At 45.8% G+C, this 14,398-nt stretch overlaps 1 protein-coding gene across 1 annotated transcript in view; it reads left to right on the forward strand.

Annotated features, from left to right (window-relative positions):
* Positions 1-9,364: 9,364 nt before the first annotated feature.
* SWAP70 (switching B cell complex subunit SWAP70) overlaps positions 9,365-14,398 on the forward strand; it is a 34,466-nt gene continuing 29,432 nt past the window's right edge. The window contains exon 1 of the mRNA XM_083864169.1: positions 9,365-9,501. Coding sequence (XP_083720295.1) covers positions 9,403-9,501 — 99 coding nt within the window. The 5' untranslated portion in view covers positions 9,365-9,402. The remainder of the gene's footprint in view (positions 9,502-14,398) is intronic.

Here is a 14,398-nt window from a genome sequence, read left to right on the forward strand (position 1 = left end):
AGGGATCTGGATAGGCTGGATCAATGGGCTGAGGACACAACTGCATGAGGTTCAACAAGGCTGAGTGCCAGATCCTTACCCTGGGTCACAACAGCCCCAGGCAGTGCTGCAGGCTGGAAAACTGCCCAGTGGAAAAGGATCTGGGGGTGCTGCAACCAGGCTGAAGATGAGCCTGGCCAAGGGTGGCCAGTGGCATCCTGGCCTGGATCAGCAATAGAGTCTGGCAGGAGCAGGGCAGGGACTGTCCCTGTGCTGGGCACTGGTGAGGCCACACCTCGAGTGCTGTGCCCAGCTCTGGGCCCCTCACTGCAACATTGAGGGGCTGGAGAGAGCCCAGAGAAGGGCAAAGGAGCTGGGGAAGGGTCTGGAGCACAAGTCCTGTGAGGAGCAGCTGAGGGAGCTGGGGGTGTTCAGCCTGGAGAAAAAGAGGATCAGGAGAGACTTTATCACTCTCTACAACTGCCTAAAAAGACATTATATAAAGCCAGGTGGGGTCGGCTTCTTTTCCCAAGTAACAAGAGGAGCAGCTTCAAGTTGTGCCAGGGGAAGTTTAGATGGGCTATTAGGAACTGTTTCTTCACTGAAACAGTTGTCAAGCCTTGGAACAGGATGCCCGGGGAAGTGGTGGTGTCACCATCCCTGGGGTAATTTAAAAGCTGTGTGGATGTGGCACTTACGGACATGGTTGAGTGGTGGACTGTGCAGTGCTGGGTTAACTGGGTTAGCTGGATTCCATGATCTTAAGGGTATTTTCCAGTCTAAAAAATTCTGTGGGTCTATTCTAGTGCTGGTCACACGTTTTGTGTGCCATTGAAGGGATACCCTGCTTAAACCACAGGACTGGAGTGACTTTAGATGTTTTAACTTTTTCCTGTGTGCCAAGGACAGTATTTTAAAAGGCATTTCAGGGTTCTAAAGTAGTGTATGGGAGCAGTAAGAATAATGAAATTTTATCTTTTTCATGAGCCTTTCTGATGCAGATGGTGAGGCAGTGAATCCTGGCTGCAGCCATGGCCAGTGGGAAGGAGCAGAGAATTTGGGAAGTGTGTGTTAATGCTTCCCATGAATATTCCCAGCATCCAGTGATTCATGATTCAGATGTTTACTGAGTAAGAAGTGGTATCTATTTTTACTGACATTGAAGGGGGTTTCTTTTTTTAATTGGAACAATCTTACAGTAATTTTAGTCGCTTACAAATTATTGCAAAAACAAGACTTGGGCCAAACTTGTCTGTAGTTGAGCAAGTTGCCTTTGCAGGTGGAAGAAGATGCTTCTCACTTCTCACAAAAATATAGAGTTGGATATTAGTTGAGATTCAGGCAAGGATGGTGTAACAGGATGAGCTTCAGCACTTGAAGAGGAAAGCTTTATCTAAATTTAAGAAGCAAACATTTTAGAATTGGGGGGCAAACGTGTTCTTCAAAATAGCTACATTTAATGTTTAACTGTATTTCTCCTTAATTCATCTCACTTAAATTTCCGAAGCTTAACTTTTTTTGATCAGACTATATGACTTAATGAAGAACTCAAAGTGAAACTCAAGAACTCAAGTAAAAATACTTGAAAGCAGGTATTTCATACCCTCACCTCCTCTAGACATTTGTCTGCTCCTTTGTCTTTTCCGTCTTCTAATGATGCATTAGTAGACAACACTGCCTGCTTGTTCTTGCTCAATCTTTCTGCATCTTCTGACCAAAAAGTGGGTGGTGTGATGGACTAAAGCTCCTACAGACTCAGTTTCCTGTAAAGACATGACATCATTTAACACTGAAAAACTAATTTCAAGTATCTAGGACTGATTCACTCTTTGGATAATTCATCTTGCAATTTAAACCTTTCCACTGTCCAGTACTGTAGAAATACTGATGGGTTTGCAGGCTAAACCATTGAATTGAATCATAAGTATACTTTAAAAAATATTGAATCACATCTGGTGTTCAAATACTGCTTGAAATTCTGGTTCTGCCATTACTGTCAAAATACAATTGGAGGTAATTTTTGTTTGTTTTTGGTAAGGTATCCCCACACAGCAGTTGTCTAGGGTGTTTTATAGTTTTTGTTGGGTTCATTTTTCAGTTTCCAAGTATCATGTTGCCCCATTAGCTGGAATGGATCTGAATTACTAAAATGTGGAACCTGAAATCTTACTGTCAAGTTGGTTTATTTTGGAAGTCACAGACAAATTTTACCTCCACTTAGAAATGGAGTTAAGCACTGCTTGTATATTCCCAAGTAGGATTTCAATATCACAGCTTGCATTACTTTATAACTTTATATTTATTACTTTATATTGAGAAGTTTAATGAATAAAAGTGTACTCAGGCACCCAGTCCCTGCTGATCTGGGGCAGGGGGGCACCATGTGTTTGACACCCCCCCAAAAGCCGGCTAGCTGGACCTTGCCTGAACGTGTTTTGTAGTCTCCAGCAACACCTGCTGGACAGAATTGTTAACTGTGCACCGAATTTTTGTCTTTGAAGTGTTTTGTGCGCTGGTATGACACTGGACCCTGTTTGTTAGAAGGCATTATCTTGTTCTGCAGCAGCGATTGAGCATTCTTGCCAGCAGGAGCTCAGGTAAGCCTCCTTTCATTTGTTCATCCCCAGTGCCCCCTTTGGTTGTGTCGGCTTGGAAAAGGCACCCTCACCATGTGTCTATATGTGGTTTGGTGTGTGAATCTGTTTAATAAACCTCTGTGTGGGCTGCCTACAAATACCCCTGCTGTAACTGGGCTTGAGGACCCGGCCAAATCTGGGCTGTGCCCTGCTGAGCCCGCTCTCCCTCCAGGGAAGTCTGGAACCCCCCGAGGGAGCGCTGCCGAGCCGACCCAAGGTTCTCAGCTCCAGAAACGCGGCGCAGAGAGAGCAGGAGGAAACTGGGCAGGACAGCACTCAGGAAACAGAGGTCCCGCTGCTGTCCGACAGCTGGAATTGGATTAAGATTCTATCTTCCCGAAGTATAATGGGATTGGGTTAGGGGAAAGGGAGGTGCCCCGAGGAGAGAATATTGCTGTGCCTAATTAAACAGGAAGAAATTTATTATTGTTTAACATGTTGCTCAGAGATCTGAGGTTGTGCACGCCTGAAAATGAACTTGTGATTCTGGAAAGTCTTGACAAAGCTGAAGCAATGGTTTTAAAGATATATATATATATTTTGCCATTCATTTGACTCCCTTATAATACACAATATAAGCATTTAGCATGACATCTGAATTATCATGCTGGTCTAAACTGATTTCTGTTTGACTCAAGATGAAAGCAGACTAAGTGGCCTGGCTCTGATTAATGAACTTCTGTGTATCCCTCAGGTTGCTGCCAGAAAAGTGGGCTAATGGACAAAAAACCTGCCTGCTGTTGATGAATTCATGCACAGGAAGACTCTGTATGTTCAGCCTGCATCTTGATGGAGAAAATTTGTTCATCAATCGATTTACAAACAGCAGAAGGAACCACTAATGAAAGTATTTTAGGCAAGGTGTTTCACAGGAATAGGGGAGCAGGAGAATCACCTGCTATTCCCAACCTTTAGTAACCTCACCAACCTTAGGTGATGTTTCTGCCTCTGCAGTTCTTGCCTCTTTTCACTCTCATCTACTTAGATGTTGAGATGTTCAGGGCAGAATCTCCCCATATATTTGATCCATTGCCTTAGCACTTGGGATTTTAAACTCTTTATGATCTTGTAGACATTGAGTCAAGGCTGGATTGATGGGCCAAGGCCATTGTATAAGGTTCAAGAAGGTGAAGTGACAGGTCACAACACCCCTGGGCAGCTCTCCAGGCTGTGGGCAGGGTGGCTGGGAAGCTGCTCGAGGGAGCAGGATTTGGGGGTGCTGGTCAACAGTGGCTGAACATGAGCCAGAGTGGGCCCAGGTGGCCAAGGGCATCCTGGCTTGTGTCATAAATGGTGTGGCCAGCAGAGCCAGGGCAGTGATTGTCCCCCTGCACTGGGCACTGGTGAGGCCCCATCTCCAGGGCCGTGTCCAGTCCTGTGAGGAGCAGCTGAAGGAGCTGGGGCTCTTTAGCCTGGAGAAAAAGAGGCTCAGGGGAGACCTTTTTGCTCTCTGCAACTGCCCAGAAGGAGGCTGTAGCCAGGTGGGGATCAGTCTCTTCTCGCAGATAACAGCAATAGGACAAGAGGAAATGGCCTCAAGCTGCTCCAGGAGAGGTTTAGATGGGACATCAGAAAAAATTTCTTCACTGAAAAGGTTGTTAGGCATTGGACAAGCTGTCTATGGAAGTGGTGAAGCCAGCATCCCTAGAAGTCAAAAAACATGTGGATGTGGCACTGAGGGAAATGGTTTAGTGGTGAATGTGGCAGTGCTGGGTTACCAGGGGGGCTCAATGATACTGGAGGTCTTTTCCAACCTTAAAGATTTCATCATTCTGACTGTCTGTCTTCTACATTAACCCTGCTTAAATGTTTTTTTTTTCCATTGGCTCTTTCTCTTTCCAGCTTCCATCCCAAAAGATGGTATCTGCAGCACACATAGGACTGAATTTCCTCTTCCTCTCTGCATGTAAGGTGTCTGTGGTATTTTGTTCTCTGTGGAGAATCCTGTAACTCGGTGAGAAATACCTTATCAGTGACAAGTATAGAGTAAGATGTGTGTTACCAGGGAGGAACTGAAAGGTAACCTGATGTTTTACCCCTGCATTATGTTTGTTTTCTGAAGTTTAAATAAAAATGCATGTATTGTCCATATGTGTGTAAACAGTAGAAAACTATAGTGAAATAGGTGCGCCTTGCTCTAAAATCCCTTTAAAGATTGTTCTGAAAGTCTTCCAAGTGAATGGAAAATTCACCTTTTTTTTTTGTTTTTTAAGGAGAGAACAAACTGCCATTCTGATTCAGCATCCAATGCTGCTTCCTGTTTCACCTAAAACTACTGAAGTATTTTAAAATAACAGAAATGACAAATTCCTCAGATGGCTTGAGGATTGAATCATGCTATTATGTCAAATATAATTACTGCTTTTTACACTCTCCCCCGGTGTTTCCTTGAGATGTTTTATGGCAGGAGTAGTCTATTCAGAAACTAACACATTGATAATAAACACTAGTATTTGCTTCACTTTTATTTTCTCCTGAAACATTGCTGTGAAGCGGCAGATATTGGAAACACAGTTTGCTGCAAAGTTGGCTTAATGGTCTTCAATTTCTGTTTGCTTCTATGTAGTTTTCCTGTGGAGAATGAAAATGACTGGTCTAGCCAAGGTTGGGAAGATTTTCCCTGGGCTAACAATGAGCAGAAAACTGAAGTGCTGGAATTCTTTCCTTGATGTCAGTTTAACTGACTCAGTGGCATAAAACAAAATTAGTAACGGTTCAAGTGCGTAATCTTTCCTCTGGTTAGAACTTCCCTGACAAATACTTTATTATTCGGCTAACAAGGAGTAATTAAGCTGCTGCAAAGAGGACCAAGAGAAAAGTGATTGACCCCTCAAGGCTGAGCTCAGCAGGGTCTAACTAAAGCTCCTTCCTGAAATTGTGAGTCACTCTGTGAGACCGAGCCAGTTTTCCCTCCCCTCAGTCATGTTTTTAACTGTGGTGAGGAAACAAAATTAGAATAAGCACAGATTTTAAATGAAGCTGCTGAGCTCTCAGACAGCTTTCAGGAAAAGCAGAAGTATGTGAAGTTGCATCAGATCTTGCTTTTGTATCACGAGAGCAGTTTAGAGTTTATCTAGTGCCATCAAGGGTTCCTTGGTGAAGTGTGATTGCTGTTAATTAATGTTTAAGGGATTACATGTCAATCTTATCTTCAAAGGCTCAGAATGCAAAGTCTTTGATAAGCAAAGATCCAGACTAGCATATCAAAATAGAAGGGTTTCTAAAAATAACTCACACTTTGGGTGTGGATGCAGTTAGTCCTGTAACTTTGTTAAAGCTATTTTGGGTAACCCAAAAAACAAAGGTTTCCTTCCACAGCAACTCTGTCTGCATATGAACTTCACTTTAACTGCTTTTGCTCAGTTAGTTCAATCCTATAAAAACAATGAGGATTTAAATATGAATATGGCTATATAAAATCATGTACCAGGTTTATGCAGCTGAGACCTGTATAAACCACTCATTTTAATGAAACATTTAAACATGGGCTGCTAACCTAGTGACCTGAATGGGACTATTTATATTCTGAGTGGAAAACAAATCCCGTTCTGGCAAAGGACTTTAGCATGTCATTTAAATCAGGAATAACAGAAGCCAGCAAAAAGAATGAAAATGAAAGGCAACACACAGGGTTTTAGTGGAGTTATTTTGTGGAAGTTTTTTGTGGGTTTTGTTTGTTTTGTTTGGTTAGGTTGGTTGTTTTGTTGTTGTTGGTTGGTTTTTATATGTGTGGGTGTGTTGGGGTTTTGTTGTTTTCTACAATTTGTGGGGGATTTTGTTTTGGCTTTGTTTTTCCACTCTTATTGTTTTTACCAAAAATCCAAACTGCCAAAAAATCACTAAACTCTATTCAAAGCAGAGATTAAGTCCCTGCCAGTAGAAGATTCATGTGTGAGCTACATCAATTGCTTTTCTCCAATGACTTTTCACAGAATCCGACTGTATTTTAATGCACTTTAAATAAGGGTGTTCTGTGTTTACTGGTGACCTTGTGGGTGCTCAGCTACCAACTTATCTGCATATATAAAAGCTGTATATTTCCTTCTTAAGTGGAATAGCTGTGTTCTAGCTGGAGAAATACTAATGTATTTTAAGATGGCAGATGTTTCTGGTAATAGTAACAACTATAATGTTAGCAAATCAGATTCATTAGGAAATTTAATTTTTTTTTTTTTTTATGTTAATCATATAGTTCAGAGTATCCATCTTGAGGAAAGAGCATATGTAATTATTTGAGGATTCCAAAGTACTGAATAAATTATGGATCAGAAGGCTAGGAGAAAGGAGGGGAGAAAGGCAGTTAGGGTATGCTCAGTGAATAAGGCAGCTTGTGTTTCACAACTGACTGTGCTATCCAAAAGATATCTCTGAAGAAAAAAAAAATCACCAGAAATCTGTGGATGATTCTAGACTCTATCACACACAGACAACCAATCTTATGATTTACCACCAATGAGAATTAGAATTACTTCCTGCAGTGGACTTTGCTGTCTGCTCATGTGCCCTGCTCCTGGCCAGAAGCCCCTGCCCTTGGAGGATCAGTGCTCCATGCAAGCCAGGCCTGTGACTTCCCAGCCTGTACTGAGCTGAGCTGAGTGTCTGCCTGGCCTTCAGCCCCACAGGGGACAAACTCCCCTGGCTGATTGTCCCAAAGGACTTTTTTGGGCAGCTCCTACATGGTGCCTGTGATGACAACCCCTGCATGTCCTGCACTTTATCTGAAAATGGCAGCAGTGGCCTCTGGGGTGAACATTCCTTTATGTTTGGCCATAGAAACAATGGATAGAGTTTTTTCCTTGTACCAAAACCCTGTAATAGCTTGAATGACCAAAATGGTGTAAATTTTCCATGGGCAGGATCTGTGTGACGTGCTGCACCTGGTAGATGCTGGACAGCCCAGGGTTCCTGAAGGAATGTAAGGTTATCTACACTCTTCTCTCCATTATAATGTTGGCTGCAATAAATGGCATTTTAAGTGACACTTTAGAATCTGAGTGCCTTTCTTACTGGAATCACAATAAACCAGCACCACGTGGTACAAAACAGTTGTCAAACTGTACCTGCCAGAACTATTTCACTTGGAGTGTTATTTTTGTTCTGATGATGCAATTGACTGAAGACTAAAACTGGGAAAAACCTATTTTTTTTTTCTCCCCTGCTGTTTATTATGTGTCTTGAGCTTGGGATCTTAATGGTTCTGTGTGAAATCCATGAAAATAAAACCTTCAAGTGATTGTGGGCTGTGTTCTGTGATTGACAGTCACAGTGTTTGAAGCAACGTGTGTGGGTAACAGAAAAAAAGTGTGAGCTTTCCTATCAATTGCAGGAAATGGTGCATGAGGAGTCTTATTTCTCAGCCTCTGTCAGTCAATAAGTGTTAGAGAGTTTTGTACCTTCTAAGACTATCATCCCTCACTTTTTTTTCCTCACTGTCCTTTTCTGCAAAATAAGCTCATGGAGATGCTCTCAGTGCGTGGCTCCTATTCCACCGTAGGATTGAGTGGATTTAGGGTTTGGATCCTGGCTGTGTTGCTGACATGATTTATGGTTTTTGCTGTTCAGACTGAAATGCCCAAGACATCCATCAAGATGTACAAAAAGGCCATCCCACACTTTCTCTCCCCAAAGCTGGTCTGAAGAGGTATTTTTGGCTAAGAAGACCAACTAACACATCACTTAGCCAAAAAAATAGGGACTCCCTACATAGAAAAAAAAAAGACCATTGAGATCACAGCACATTCATCATAAATAATAATTTGCTTTTCCTACAACCTGCAGAAGAAATGATGCATAAATTTATTTTGTTTTAATACTCTCAGTTGAAGTCCTTGCACAGCTGCTGCCCTCACCGGTGCTCATTCCCAACCCACAGCACTAAAGAGAACTTAACACAAAAACCCTACCCTGAACACACAGCAACTCTCAGAGAAACTTCCAACATTACAATCCTTTCTCTGGATCACGTTTTGTCTGGCTTCTGCTCTGGGGGTGGTGGAGAAGGAGGGTTTTTAGCTCTCCCCTGCTCTGGGGTTGCACTGCTCTCTCTCCAGCTGTGTGCAGCCTTCCTTCCCAGCTGTTTTTGGGGCAGAAACATTCCAAGAGGAAAGCTGAGGTATGTCCTGCTGGGACTTTCATAAATTCCATTCACAGACTCAACTCTATTCCTGTTCTTCAAAAACCCACCATTTTCTAGGGGGGAATTATTTGGAAAGATAGGAAAGTATCAGGCTCACTGGTACGTTCATGACAGCTTTCATTACCAGTAGTATGTGTATTGTACATACTAATAATGTACATACTTATAATGTATGTACATTATAAGTAGTGCTTATTTTATCTATCCAGCAGCACATCACAATGAGAAGACTGTTTTAGTGAAAACCCTGGTGAAAACCCTGAAGAGCGTTTTAACCGTGCTGAAGAACAGTAAAACGACAAACCTTAATTTATCCACGCGCGTTACAGCGAGCCATCAGAAATAAACTGAAAGGGACAAAAATCTTGCAGTTGTCCATTTAACAGCGTGCATTTGCTAATAAGAATTAAAGGCAGACCTGAGCTGGGAGGGGAAGCGCTGCAGGCCGGAGCTCCTGAGGCGCTGGGGGGCGGGGCCAACGGGAGAGGGGCGGGGCCAACGGGAGAGGGGCGGGGCCAGCCTGGAAGGGGCGGGGCCGGCGGGGCCGGGGGCGGAGCCAGCGGGGCCGGGCCGGGCAGGGCCGCGCCCCCGGGGCCGGGGCAGGCCGGGGCACAGCGGCGACGGCGGGCACGGGCCGGGAGCGGGCTGGCCATGGTGGGGCTCAAGGAGGAGCTGCTCAAGTCCATCTGGCACGCCTTCACCGCCCTCGACCTCGACCGCAGCGGGAAGGTCTCCAAGTCCCAGCTGAAGGCAAGCGGGGGGCGGCGGGCCCGGTGGGGTGCGGGGGGCCGGGACCTGCCTGGGGCGGCCGCCCCGGGGGGCACACGGGCACTCGCTCTCGGGGCTCTCCCGGCGCTGTGAGTCGCGTTTCCCCCACCCCCGTCCCAGGGCACAGCTGTCCCTGCGGGCCCGGCTCCGTCCCGGGGGAGGCTGGCCCGGACCCGGCCTGGAGCCCCGACCCGGCCTGGAGCCCGGACAGGCTGATTCTCATTCCGCCCAGGCAGGCGCTCCGTCCTCCCCGAGATGTCAGCGCACAAACCCTTGTTGTGCTTCTGGTCCGCTTTCAACCGCATGTCCCCTGCTACCCTTTCTGGCCAAAACCTTTTGTGGGGTAGCCACAAGGTCCCATCTATAGGGGCTGGCTGCCTCCAAGTGAAATTCACAGCTTGCCAAGGGGAGAGAGAGGTTCCACAGTGCCCTCTTATTTGGATATAAACAGGAGAATTAGTCAAGAGGCTCCAACTGTGCCATTCTTTCCTTAGCTTGCACCCTGAAGTAGTGTTTGTGCTCCTAAAAGAGCTCTCAGGCAGCTCGCTGAATCCAGTCCCGGCTTGGCCCCGCTTTATGGGACCGTCTTGGCCTGGGAATAATAGCAGGAATCGGGCTAAATAAATATTTTGGATAAGAAGGCAACACCTGTTGACATCCGAGACTGTGGCTCCTTGTGCTGGGGCCGCCGCAGTGAGCCGGGTTTGGGGTTTGTGCCTTTTTTGGGACCAGCTCCAGGAGCGACCCTGCCCGTGCCGTGGGTGCTGTCCCCAGGCCTGGCCGGGCGCTCACGGGCTGTGCTTTTAGCATTATGTAATGAGGGTCCGGACCTGGCAGCAGCCTGTTCCTCTTCTCCTTTTCTTCTCCTGGGGTTGATCGGGCTGTGCGATAGAGCCGGGCTCGGCCACAAGTGGATTCGGGCCAGACGCCAGACCTGGCTGTGAACTCCAGCTGAAACAGTCTGCAGTGCAGGTCCTGGGCTTTTCTGTCACAGGGGGTGTCAGTGAAAGCCGGTATTTGTGTTTCAGCATTGCAGGATGAACTGGAGCAGGTTGCAGAGAAGCTTTTTTTTTTTTTTTTTTTTTATTCCTTGCTTTTTATAGGAATCCCGTTTTCCTGCCATGCTGCCTCCTACACCTTGTGTTCCCCCTGCACTCACCTGAGGGTGCCTGCAGATGTGTTGTAGATGTGTTGTCCTGCAGGCCAGTGCAAAACCTCTCCTGGTCCACAGGTGCTGGGCTGAATGAAATGACTGAAGAAGCTGCCAGTGTGCTGCTGGTGGGCTGGTGCAGTGTCATAAAAAAAATCAGGGCTTTGTGTTTGTGCAGTTCTGTCTGTAACACAAAGGCTCCTGTGGGAAGTGTCAGGTGGAGGATCTGGGAGTGCAGAAACAAGTCTGAAATGAGGTTGCCACCTTCTCCTGTGGTCACCAAGAATTAGTTTTTGAGTGACACAGGAGGGAGTAGAGGGTGTTCTTACCTAGACTTTTTGTGGCAGATGCTGAATGTGGTGTCAAAGTGATGGTTCTGATGGGTGGAAAAGGTGTGCAGGGTGGCAGGAGCCCCACGTGGTTAAAAAGGGCAGGGAGAACAGCAAAAAAAAAAAAAAAAAAAAAGTTCCTAAGTGATAGAGATAAGGCTAAGTTGGCCTGAGAAGATATTTCACAATGAAGTTTCTCATCATCATGAGGAAGATACAGCACTCCTGTAAAATGGAGAGATGATGCTTGGAGATCAACAGGTTAGTAGAGATCTGTGATATTAGAAAAATATGCTTAATAATTTAGTGGAACTGCTGTTTTAAAAAAATGATAAAAACCTATTTGCTTTGTGAGAATGGCAGTGTTATAACCTGCTGAACTCTTCCCTTCTCAGTAAGAAAACTCACGGGCAGTGTGTCTTTGGTTTGTGTAATTCAGTATAAGATGCTGCCATCACGTTTCAGGGAAGTTCCTAAGGATAATACGTTTGGTTGTTAAAGGGAGTGATCTCTAGTTACTCTGCCTAGAAGTGACCTTTGATCCTTCCATAAAAATAATTAACTTTAAATACTGTGAGAAAAATAAATGTGTGTGTGTGTTCTGTAGTTGAGGCCCTACTGCAAAGGGTTTGCATCACACATTTGTTTTCAGTAGATATAGAGCAGATGGATGGAGGTGAGTCAGTTTGGTCTGTTTTGTAATCTGGAGAAACAGCAAATGCTTGAGGGCAAAAATGGGACTTGCTTGGAATAGTAAGGATGTCATGAAATGTCTCTTTTCCATTTGTATCTTTTCTGTATGTTCTGAGCTGCGGAGAGAGGAGACAGTCAAATCAGTCCTCTGTGTAATTTTGAATATTGTCTTCTTCCAGTACGCACTGATTTATGTTTGTTTGTTTGTTTGTTTTGTGTTTTCCTACTTTTTTAAAACTATTCAGAAGTTTTACTGTTATGCTGGCTGCAGCTCTTAGTCTTTTTTTCTACATCAGCAGAAACATTTGTGTATTCTGTTCTTAAATTACAGCTTTAAAACTGGACACAGTCATTGTTTTGCCAGTGTGTTTCTTGGCACGCTCAAACACTGATACAGCAAGGCTCAGGTGTAAGTTCTGTGTACACAGTTATAGCTGCTGCTGTGATTCCAGCACAAGCTTCATGCAGATTGCATCCTTTCCTACACTTAGATCCAATTTCATCTTTCTTACAATCTGCAATTTTAAAATTAACTTGTTTTAGAAGTTTCTCTAAGGTGCTAGCATTAAATCTGTTTTTCATATGGATCTTGAAACACTGTAAATATGGTTCCACTTGACATCCAGCAAAACTGCTTGCAGTGTATGTGTATGATTGGATCTTGGCAAGATCCACCAGTTAGTTTTTACACCCTCTCTGGAAGCTCTTCCACACGTTGCTTTGTGACTTGTCTCTGCTTAGGCAGTGGGTTTATTTTAGTTTATTTCTTGTGTTGTTTTACAAGCTGCATTGGGGTGTGTTTTCTAAGTGTTGGGGTCTTGGATTCCTGGATGCTATCTGCAGAATGAGGATGGTGACCCACATGTGGAAATACTGTCAAAGCTTCTTGTCAGGCTTAGAAAATCTCTACTGGTCCGTTCTTGTGTCTGGGGTGTTATAGGCTCATTATACCTCTTACCTTCGCTTTGCCTTTCCCCTAAACGTGAAGTCAGCGGCCTGTGGGAAGAGGAAGAGTGGTGTAATCGGGGGCGAGAGGGATGGTCTGAGCGGAGAGGAAGACCTTGAACAATGTAGGGAGGCAGGGGCAGGGCTGGGCAGACCCGGCCGGACAATCGGCTTTGTGCCGCCGTGGAGGGCAGTAGGAAATTAGTCACCGTGACTCACGGCCGGGGTCCTGCTCCGGGCTGTCAGCGGGGCTCAGTGTGTGTGTGTGTTGGGGTGGCCATGAGCAATCCCGGCCGAGAGGTGTGAGGGCAGGATGCTGCTCTGCCAGGAAAGCACAGGCAGCCGATGGACTGGAACAGGGAGCATGGGGAAATGACGGGGCCATGACACTGTGCTTGAGAGCAGCAGTTCCCAGTGGATCAGCAGCCTGTTTAACCTTGGGCCAGCCTGTGCCCAGGTGACCAAGAGGGCCAGTGGCCTCCTGGCCTGGATCAGCAATACTGTGGCCAGCAGGACCAGGGCAGGGATTGTCCCCTGTGCTGGGCACTGTTGAGGCCACACCTCAAGTGCTGTGTCCAGTTCTGGGCCCCTCGGTTTAGGAAGGACATTGAGGTGCTGGAGAGAGTCCAGAGAAGGGCAACAAAGGTGGTGAAGTGTCTGGAGCACAAGTCCTGTGAGGAGCAGGTGAGGGAGCTGGGGGTGTTGAGCCTGAAGAAAAGGAGGCTCAGGGGTGGTTTTACCACTCTGCAACTGCCTGAAGAGAGATTGTAGCCAGGTGGGGCTTGGTCTTGTCTTCCAGGCAACCAACAAGAGGAAAAAAGCTTAAACTGTACCAGAGGAGGTTCAGGTTGGACATTAGGAAGAATGATTTCACAGAGGGGCTGATTAGATACTGGAATGGGCTGCCCAGGGAAGTGATGGAGCCCCTGGAGGTATTTAAGGAAAGACTGGATGTGTCACTCAGTACCATGGTCTGGTTGACATGGTGGTGTTCAGTCATAGCTTGGACTTGCTGATCTCGGGGGTCTTTTTCAGCCTAATGGACTCTGTGTGATTCTGTTTTGTCAGCTGGTTTCAGGGAAGATGTAGAAGAAAGGTGCAGTACACGGAGTATGTTAACAAGGAGCTCTTCCTAAGGACTAGGAGCCCCAGGACTGAAAGGCAACTTGGGCAGATGCAGGCTGACACCAGTATGTGACTGGAGGCCAAGGGGGATTGTGCAGATAATGAAGGCAAAAGGAAGGGTGAAGTTGTTGAAAATGGTGATGAGGAGTGTGCAAGTGCCCAGAGGTGAAAGGAGTGAACGAAGGAACAGGAGCTGATGTGGGTGAAGGGCACGAGTGTCAGGAGGCTGGGCTGGAATACACTCATGCAGCTGGGAAGGAGGCTGCTGCAGTAGCCCTGATGTGAAATAATGAGGCTCCAGATGGAGCTCCAGTAGGTGCTACCTGAATGGATAAGGAGGCCGCACCTCGGGATGTGATGATGATGCAGGATATGGTGTGTGTATGGTGTACCCTGGATGAAAAGACCTGGTGCTTGTGACAAGGGGCTTATATGATGCTACTTTAACGCTGGTCATAAAAGAAAAAGAGAAAGTGCTTGTGAGTAGCCTTATTTTGGCTGGCTGGCTGGCTGCTGACATGGATATTAGGGAGAGATGAGCCAAGAATGTCTTGGAATGAATTCACACGAAGCCAGTGAATGGAGCTGTTGGGATCTAGGATGCCAACATTTTAAAATCTGAAAAAGAGACGGGCAG

Source organism: Zosterops lateralis, assembly GCF_965231275.1.
Source record: "Zosterops lateralis genome assembly, chromosome: 6".
In the NCBI taxonomy this organism is placed as follows: Eukaryota; Metazoa; Chordata; class Aves; order Passeriformes; family Zosteropidae; genus Zosterops; species Zosterops lateralis.